At 31.1% G+C, this 10,360-nt stretch overlaps 1 protein-coding gene across 2 annotated transcripts in view; it reads right to left on the reverse strand.

Moving 5' to 3' along the window:
- The window catches only part of LOC139488651 (DNA double-strand break repair Rad50 ATPase-like), a 90,265-nt gene extending 80,994 nt beyond the window's left edge, over positions 1 to 9,271 (reverse strand). The window contains exons 1-2 of one of the 2 annotated variants that reach the window (XM_071274444.1): positions 9,113 to 9,271; positions 3,202 to 8,049 (exon numbers count right to left, since the gene is read on the reverse strand). In XM_071274444.1, the coding sequence (XP_071130545.1) occupies positions 6,478 to 7,965 (1,488 nt within the window). In that variant the 5' untranslated portion in view covers positions 7,966 to 8,049; positions 9,113 to 9,271 and the 3' untranslated portion in view covers positions 3,202 to 6,477. Of the gene's footprint in view, positions 1 to 3,201; positions 8,050 to 9,112 lie in introns of those variants that run through there. The other variant, XM_071274446.1, reaches the window with a different exon arrangement.
- Positions 9,272 to 10,360: the final 1,089 nt, after the last annotated feature.

Genomic DNA, 10,360 nt, shown 5'->3' on the forward strand with positions numbered 1-10,360 from the left:
TGTGTGGTATGATACTAAATCCCGAACGGGAAGGATTGTGCCTGATGTTCATATGATGAAATCATAATCTTTCAGTCAGTTTAATTGAAGTCTGGAGCTGGTATGTCAGTTAACTGCTAGTAGTCTGTTGTTATTTATGTATTATTGTCATTTTGTTTATTTTCTTTGGTTATACATCTTCTGACATCAGACTCGGACTTCTCTTGAACTGAATTTTAATGTGCGTATTGTTATGCGTTTACTTTTCTACATTGGTTAGAGGTATAGGGGGAGGGTTGAGATCTCACAAACATGTTTAACCCCGCCGCATTTTTGCGCCTGTCCCAAGTCAGGAGCCTCTGACCTTTGTTAGTTTTGTATTATTTGATTTTTAGTTTCTTGTGTACAATTTGGAAATTATTATGGCGTTCATTATCACTGGACTAGTATATATTTGCTTAGGGGCCAGCTGAAGGACGCCTCCGGGTGCGGGAATTTCTCGCTACATTGAAGACCTGTTGGTGACCTTCTGCTGTTGTTTTTTATTTGGTCGGGTTGTTGTCTCTTTGACACATTCCCCATTTCCATTCTCAATTTTAAAGTACTATACACCAAAACAGAACGTAAATGTACACATTGGATAAGTTATGTGTGTTTTATGGCATTTATTCCTTTTACAAGGAAGTGTCAAAAGATTTCAATAACAAATTCAATTTCAGAAGAATTGATTTTTCTGAAATAAAACAAAACTTAATGAAACAAAAACATTTTTAAATTGACAATCGACAGTTAACTAGTTTTGCTGTTTCTTCTAATTTTACTTCCTCAATAAAAATCCAACATTTAAGTATTTATTGCTATATTTGTCATTTCATTTTATTTTTATAGCCGAGAGAAGAAATTGAACACAGGAATTAATCCTATGACTCAGAGAAAGATTAAACTTCAGGAAAGACAGCTAAAGGTAAAATGAATGTTAAAAGAATGAAAAAAAAACAACAGTTTATAAATTTCTCCAGACTGAGAGCTTTTCTGGATTTACCTACATCATGAAAGTTCAGAGACAATAATTGGAAGCCAAAGATGTGTATGAATTGAAATGATTGAAGAGTTTAAGACCAAAAGCACACAAACAGAAATCTGTGTCAAATGTCTTTTCTGCTTGTATATATCTGGCTGTCCATTTAGAGCTTATGTCATTCTTGGAGTCTGTCTGTTGTCTGTTTTCCTTCTGTTAGCTGTCAAATTTTAATTTTCTCTTCAAAATTACTGAGAAATTGTTTGGATAATTTTGTAAGCACATTAAGGTTTTAACAAAAATCTCTCAGTTGGTTCCACGAAAAGCCTGAAAAATCTGACTCTCAGCAATCTTTCTCTGAAATCATATTACAATTCTGAAATATACTTCCAGTTATAGTTTATGGATGCTTTCCATGAAAAATGTTTTATTAAATTGGAATCAATAAAAAAAAAAAAAACAATATTGTCACCAGGGGCAACTATTCATTTTGCTTGATGAAATTTAATTTCTATTCTGATGGAACTATTGGTAAAAGTCAGTGATTGAGCCATAATTTCATAAGTGGGGGCCCGCTGACTATCTTAAATGGTAATGTTTCAGTGAATCCCTATATAATCAACCAAATTTATCCCACAAAATGGGGGGGGGGAGGGATGGGCACGGGTCCCCTCCCTCTTAATCCACATCTGAAATCTCCAATCTTTTCCACTTTACATGAGTTGTGTTAGATGATGCTTTTCAAAGAATATTTGCTAGTACATGTACAAGATGATTCATTAGGTCGCATACTTAGCAACAGTGATGCTGCATGCTAAGTCTCTCCTGAGCCTTTAGTGTGTTAGGTGACACTTTTCAAAGATTTTTTTCTAATACATGTAGAAGATTATTCATTAGGTCACATACTTAGCAACAGTGATGCTGCATGCTAAGTCTCACCTGAGCCTTTGTTGTGTTAGGTGACACTTTTCAAAGATTTTTTTCTAATACATGTAGAAGATTATTCATTAGGTCACATACTTAGCAACCGTGATGCTGCATGCTAAGTCTCTCCTGAGCCTTTATTGTGTTAGGTGACACTTTTCAAAGATTTTTTTCTAATACATGTACAAGATTATTCATTAGGTCGCATACTTAGCAACAGTGATGCTGCATGCTAAGTCTCTCCTGAGCCTTTATTGTGTTAGGTGACACTTTTCAAAGATTTTTTTCTAATACATGTACAAGATTATTCATTAGGTTGCATAGTTAGCAACAGTGATGCTGCATGCTAAGTCTCTCCTGAGCCTTTATTGTGTTAGGTGACACTTTTCAAAGATTTTTTTCTAATACATGTACAAGATTATTCATTAGGTCACATACTTAGCAACAGTGATGCTGTATGCTAAGTATCTCCTGAGCCTTTGTTGTGTTAGGTGACACTTTTCAGAGTTAATACTAGAAAATGTACAAGGTTATTCATTAGGTTGCATAGTTAGCAACAGTGATGCTGCATGCTAAGTCTCTCCTGAGCCTTTGTTGTGTTAGGTGACACTTTTCAAAGATTTTTTGCTTATACATGTACAAGATGATTCATTAGGTCGCATACTTAGCAACAGTGATGCTGCATGCTAAGTATCTCCTGAGCCTTTGATGTGTTAGGTGACACTTTTTAAAGATTCAATACTAGAAAATGTACAAGGTTATTCATTAGGTTGCATAGTTAGCAACAGTGATGCTGCATGCTAAGTCTCTCCTGAGCCTTAGTGAAAATAATAGAAATTTTGCTTGTGTTTACTAGGTTTGCCTGTCATAATTTACTATATGTTGGAATTTAACATGAGAGTGAGACTCTACGTATCTAAAGGTTTATATATATATATATATGCTGCTGGTTTGGATCAAATTTTTGTAATGTCAAATATCAATGGTGTAAAAATTTTCCTATAAAGTATATGAACTTTTATAGCTGACTCTGTGGTATGGGCTTTGCTCATTGTTGAAGGCCGTACAGTGATCTATAGTTGTTAATATCTGTGTCATTTGGTCTCTTGTGGAGAGTTGTCTCATTGGCAATCATACCATATCTTCTTTTTTATATTGTATTGATTTTCCTAAACAACAATATATGAATGGGGTTGTTTTTTTAAATCCCATCAAATTGTTTGTAATCTAGTTTGCATGTTGAGATTATAAACCATTAATGTTTTAAAAACAAAATACAATTATCAATGATTAAATTTATCTAATATAATAAAAAACTAAATCACCAAAAATATTGAATATAACAGATCACACATAACACCAACTCTCAACTCTCCAAATAATAGATGTACAACCATAGACAACACACATTGTCTAAAAAACTTGAATAAGAAATGACACAAACCATTATTGGGATTTTGTGAAGATTTGCCTATTTAAGGGGAGACAAATGTAATTCACCAAATAGTAAAGTTCAAAAGGAAGGAAACATAAATTGTCTCCCTTTGATTACTCTAACATTGTTTTGCATAGATTTGTAAGAATCTTCTGAAATCATTGAATTATAAAAATTCTATCAATGAATATTTAATTTTATACAGGGCATTTTATTTAGATTTACACAGTCATACATGGAGTTATTTTAAGTTATTATGTTTTCAGTTGACTATTCTCCATGCAGCTAAGATGCTACAAGATTTTTATCCAAAGAAGATTTTCCCAAGAAAGGCATTGTTTTCTGAAGAAGATTTCTGGGAAGATGAACAACTTAAGTTCAGAGACTGGAGAGGTATAAGTAATTTTGATTTCAAGCTATTCACATCACTCAATGTCTTATGTCATTTGCCATCCCTTATAAACTTGATAGTAAACAAATTTCAGCAGAACAAGATGGTCACAATTTTAAAAAATCATGGGTCAGCTGGATCCAGAATTTTTTGTACACAATTTTGGTCATTTTGAGATGTCTAAACAGTTTGTGCCCTTTAAGCTCTTCTGGCCGAATGAGGGACACAGCCTTGGAGCCTCTAGTTTTAAATTGTTGATATTCCACTAGATTCGTAGCATTAACTAACTTGTATTAACTGTTTCATGGCATTTACTTCTTGAATTATCTTTGAATTATAGAAACGTGAAAGAAAAGTTTAGGAAGGCACCAGTTTAATACTGGAATGATTTTAATGACTCAAAATTGTTAATTTCTCAGTCATTGATAAAGTTTCTTTCAATTATGAAGAAAAAAAATAAAACTGGAAGTTTTGTGATAATTCATAATTACGAGTAATTCCAAATTCATTTCCAGAATTTGTTTTGTTTATCAAATTGATAAAAAAAAATCACAGGCTTTTAATTTTATGACTTTTTAGGTGTAATACTACCAAATCATGGTATGTCACATACGGTTGCATACGAAAGTAGGTCGGAAAAGAAATTTCCCATGAATTTGACAGTTGTATTTAAACCTACATTTTATTGCAGTAAAACAATTCTGGGTCATAAACATATCTTGGGTATTCCCGAGCATCATTATTTTTTTATTTGGGGTTTATTTAGAATATTTTGGAAACTTGAGGTTACATGGTTACTAAAACTTGTACACAGGTTCTGGCAGATATCAATTGAAAACACTGGTGAAGAGTGATTAGTGATCATAAGCTTATCATTAATTAAGTTATTGCGATGGTGCTCAGGATTATCAAACTATAATGGGAAGGCACTTTAATTACAGGAACAGGATTATGATACAAAAACAAGTGCAAAATGGCAATAAAGAAACCCAATCTCAATGAAATGATCAAAATTATTTCTATTAATAAATAAAAAAAATTAACCAATTATGGGATTTGTTTTAGCCAAAACTTTGACAAACTGCAAACAGAAAAATGACCAACAAACAAAACAAGCATCTACACACATGTCAACATTTATCTCTCACATTCAAACTTCATACCAAATATAACCACTAAGTAATATAAGGACATTTAATATTGAAATAACTGAATAGACAGTAACCTAATCACACAATAAAAACAAACATCAACACATTTGTCTTCTTTACCTCTCACATTCAAACTTCACACCAAATATTAGCTCTTAGGAATATAAGGATATTTGATGTTGACATTTTAATTTAGACCATAACCCACACCACAACAAAAACATACGTCTTAACATTATCTTTAACATTCAAATTTCACACCAAAATTCTCTGATAAGGTATATAAGAATAATTGATGCTGACATTAAACACATCAATAACCCAAGAACAGAACAAAAACATACAGCTTCACACTTGCCTATATTTTCTCTCACACTCAAACTTCACACCAAATACCATAACAAAGGAATACAAGGATATGTATTGTTGACATTCATAAGACAGTAACTCAACTGTTAATTAAAAACAAAGATCTTCACACTTGCCTATATTTTCTCTCACATTCAAACTTCACACCAAATATCATAACAAAGGAATACAAGGATATGTATTGTTGACATTCATAAGACAGTAATCCAACTGTTGAATAAAAACATACATCTTCACACTTGCATATTTTTCCTATCACTATCAAACTTAACACCATATATCATATCAATGGTCTAGAAGGATATTGGTGTTGACATTAATAATAAAATAGTAACCCAACTGTAAAATAAAAACATAAATTTTCACACTTATTTCCTCTCATATTTATACTTCACATCAAATATCACAACTTAGGACAGTAGCCCAGCTACACACCAAAAATACATTTACACGCTTGTCTACATTTTATCTGATATTCGAACACTAAATAATTCTACTAACAAATACCAGGATATTTGATGTTTACATTAGTTAGACAGAAGCCCATCAACACAACAAAAAACATACATCTACAGCTTTCTACACATAATGTCTTCGTTTACACTGACATTAAAACTTTACATCAAATAACACAACTATGGAATATAAGGAGATGTTATGCAAACGGTGATTAGAGATAAATCCAACAACTAAAAAAACACACATCTACACACACATGTCTGCATTACTTCTCTAATTTGAACTTCACACCAAATAATATTGATATAAAGGAATATAAGGATATTTAATGTCAACGTTAATTTGACAGAAAACCATCTCCAAAACAAAAACATGCATCTTCACACTTGCTTACATTTCCTCTCACATGCAATTTTCACACCAAATATCACCAGTTAGGAATATAAGGATATTTGATGTTGACATTTTAAAATTAGAGTGTAACCCAGCAACAAAATAAAAACAAGTATCTACACACATTACCTAATACTAATTCAAACTTCACACCAAGTATCACTGATAAGGAGTATAAGGATATGTGATGCTGATATCAATAAGACTGTAACCCAACAAGACAACAATAACAAAGATCTTCCCACATGTCTACATGATAACTATCAAAGTCCTGCTTCACAATAATAATATTACCACTGTTTTTAGATGTGTTACTTACATAGAAAAACAATATTCATGTGATATCTCAGTAAATATGTTATTCACATGACAAATTAAATTTGGCCAAGTATGTGCCATAGCAATCACAAATAAAACCTGAAGACTCATTATGTTTAAAGCAGATAAACTTTAGATTCTCCAGTCCATCCTCCTTACTAATCAGTACTTTACTATCTTGGCCATCTTTTGATATTACTATTATTCTATGAGACCTAAAGTCTATTACAATAATGTTACCATAATTATCTATACAAAGTCCTTCTGGTCCCATTAAATCCTGTTTATACTCCCAGATCTGTTTACCTGATTCATCAACACAGTATACTGCTTTACCTTTATAGTCACTATAGATAACTCTTCTATCACAGTAAACAAGATTATACAGGAATGATTCACTCTGAACTTGTATTGACTTCAGAGTATCTCCTTCTAAGTCTATAATACGGATTTTATCATAATACAAACCTACAGTCAGAGAATTATTTGAAAATGATAAACCATTGCATGGTTTTCCTAATTTGAAAACTTTAGTAACTGTTTCATTCTCCATATTGAAGATCTTAATGGCAAACTCTCCAGGATAAGTTATGGCAATAGTGTTCTCATTGATCTGTGTAACACCCCAGGCATCACCAGGTATAGGTAATTGTTTCTGAAGTTTGCCATCAGAACTAAGTAGGTTAACTTTACCATACTTTTCCACTACTATAACTCTTCCATCAATCAGACAAATCATGTCACTAATATACTTCCCTATGTTGATCTCTATCTTTGTCTCAATATTCATTGTCATGTTGTTTATGTTGGATTGTTCTTGTGATTTTACTTGTGCTTTCCTCCTCAAACTTGTTTCTCTATTTAAGTTTATTTCTGTCTTATCAACTATTACTTCGCCTAAAGATTCCAATGAAACTAATTTGCTTAGTATGTTATCTATCTCATCATTTTGCTTCATTTTGATGTCAAATTCTTTGGTCCTCTCATCATCTTCTAGATCTTCAATATATCGCTGACATTGATGTACTTGTTGTTCAATCTTATGTACACCTAGAAAAGATTGCAGTTTGGAAGTGTTTGTTGTAAATGTTTGTAAATGTTCTTTCATTTCCTTCAAGTTTTGCCTTTTCCCTTCAATTTCTGAGATGAAATCAGTTGCTTTTGATCTTTCTTTATTCCACATGATATCAGCTTCTTGACATAACTTTTCCTCTAGGTGGTCTAAATGTTTGTTTATTTCCTTTCTAATCTCATTAATTGATTTCTTTACGCCTATGCAATGATTTTCTATTGTTTTAATGTTTTTTGATTTGCTGGTCACTAATTGGTCAAGAATAGATAAGAAATGATTTATGTCTTTCTCTACAGTCACTTTAGATTTTTCAATTTTGGTTTTCTCCACTACACTGGCTAAACTTGTTATTCCAGGACATTTGGAATGACTAGTGGAAATACATACATCACAGGATGGCATTAAATGATTGGGACAGTACAAATGGAGCGGTTGCTTATGTTTGTCACACTCCATTTTGATCCCTCAGTAGGAAGGTTAATATTCACTTTTGATATCAATATCACATGATGTTTCCGTTTTGTTCTAATATCTTAAAAACTGTAATAGAAGATAAGAAACTTCATCAGGAAAACAAGATCTGCAAATAAGGCAGCATAACTAAATTCCGTTTGATTTCTATAAATCTTCAAAAATTTTAAGCCATTTATAGATAAAATCTGAAACCCTCATAAATCACATGTATATGGCACCCTGCCTGGTTCTTGCAAAGAGCTGTACTTTTAAAAATTCTTAAAAATTCATTTTTACTAATAAATATTTTTTTTTCTTTATTTGTGTTATTGTATGATGTATACGAACTCTGACTATGAATTTTGAACCAATAATCAAAAAAGTTACTCATTGACTCTCTGTGTTACTTACTATTTTTTTAATATAAAATACTCAATGGAGTAAGTATAAGTATAATGTAAAAATAGACACAAAAACACAGATCCGAACAGTTGAGGGGTAACTTAGTATTTTCTAATGTGAAGTGCCAAAAAGAAAGAAGTAATATCACAGCTATTTCTATGTCAAATATTTAGTTTTTTATGCTAATTAAAAAAAACAAAGAAATTTTAAGGTCAATTCTAACCCTTTTTTAACAAGTTTTGTGCTCAAACACTTTTTTGTACAGTATGTGACTTTAATAATATAACCATAATGCAGGATTGAGGTTTACATTTTTATGAAGAAAGGCCAACCACAAAAATGCTTTGCCTTTAAAGAGTGATATGATATAAACACTCTATTTGTCTTAAAAATCTCTTGAGTCTCTTTAGAAATTCTCACACATCAATTAATTCAAAGAAGGGATAATTTGTTAGCTATAAGTTATAAATATTCCCAAAGAAATTATTTACTGCAGTATTAGGACATGGGGTATAATTGCAAAATGGGGCAATTTATAATTCAACAGGGACAAAATGACTTGGATAAAGCAGTTATATGTCACTTGAAACATAAATATATAAACTGCTTTTTATGAATAGAATATTTTGTTGCATAGTCATACAGTATGATGCATTGTGGTATACATATATTTATACATTTGATGTAAACATATATATTAAAGTGAAGATATATCAATAAAAATACAATTAATTGATCTTAATGTTACCTTGATGATAATTTGATTTTTAGTAATCAATAATTTTCTAATGTTTAACTCTTGTTTTGAGTTAATTCCACTTCATCTGTTAACATTTTATTTTTGCTTTCTTTTTGTGTCTCTTTTTCGTCAATGTCGCCCTACCAGGATGTTAACATGGGTAATTGTGACATGTTTACACCTGATCTAGGTAACTAGCAAACATTTAAATGACTGATGATACCTGCGTGTATATGATATACTGATAATCTATGGACCTTTAAATTTTGAGTTAAAAAACATTGTTCAAGTAAACTATTTTTTCCAATTTAAATTGAAATTTTACTGAGTTCACCCCTATAATACATAGAGAGAAACTGCATGAATACTAGATCAACAAAATGAGATTTTAGTCATGAATTAAACTTGTGCATAATTTTTTAAACTATTTAGAAGAGTAATTATTTCACTTAGTGTGTTTCAAAAATTGACATTTGATTTAAAATGCTGGACAATTACTTAACCTTTGATCAAATTTGTTGATATAATTTCCCAAGTTTAGGCATTAGATATATATTCTGAAGTTTAAAGAGCAAAAAACAAGAAAAAGATGTTTTATTGCCCATATTTATCATATGTCACTCCTTTTCATTTGTTTGTCATATGAAATAAATTTTATACATCCAAAAATAATTCTTTACATTAATCATGTGTTCAATGGGAGGTGACTCTTAATTCATTTTTCAGAATATTTTATATAACTCTTGTGATTATTTACAATTATATTACTTTGTTTCACATAAAGGAAAGATAGGGCAACATAAGCTTTTTCTGTCACAATGTTCTCAGATTACATTTCTTTTATTTTACTTAATCAATTCTATGTGATTAGCAATTTGAAAGTGCACCCTTAAAATTATAAGACAAGAATTTACATGAAAAACCATTAAGATCTGTATTTTGTTTTACATGAAACTTATCTGCTGTCTTTGACATTTAAAAGCCACATTCCCCTTTTGAGTAAGGTTAATCACATTTGATACAAAAAAAAACCACATGAAGTGTTTCCATGTGGAATTAATTGAAAGATCTGCATTGTTGATTTCCTATTGAAAAATCTAGCAGAACAATTTATTACTGTGGACAAAAATTAAAGTCTTATCTTTAGCTTTCTATATTAACTTCCACATTATTGTTTGTTTTAAAATTCTTAACAAAATGTAATTTTGAAAATCATGCAATACTTGAGGGGGATAGGACCTTTATCGGGACTCCGGG

Source organism: Mytilus edulis, chromosome 9 (genome assembly GCF_963676685.1).
Source record: "Mytilus edulis chromosome 9, xbMytEdul2.2, whole genome shotgun sequence".
NCBI classification, from domain to species: Eukaryota; Metazoa; Mollusca; class Bivalvia; order Mytilida; family Mytilidae; genus Mytilus; species Mytilus edulis.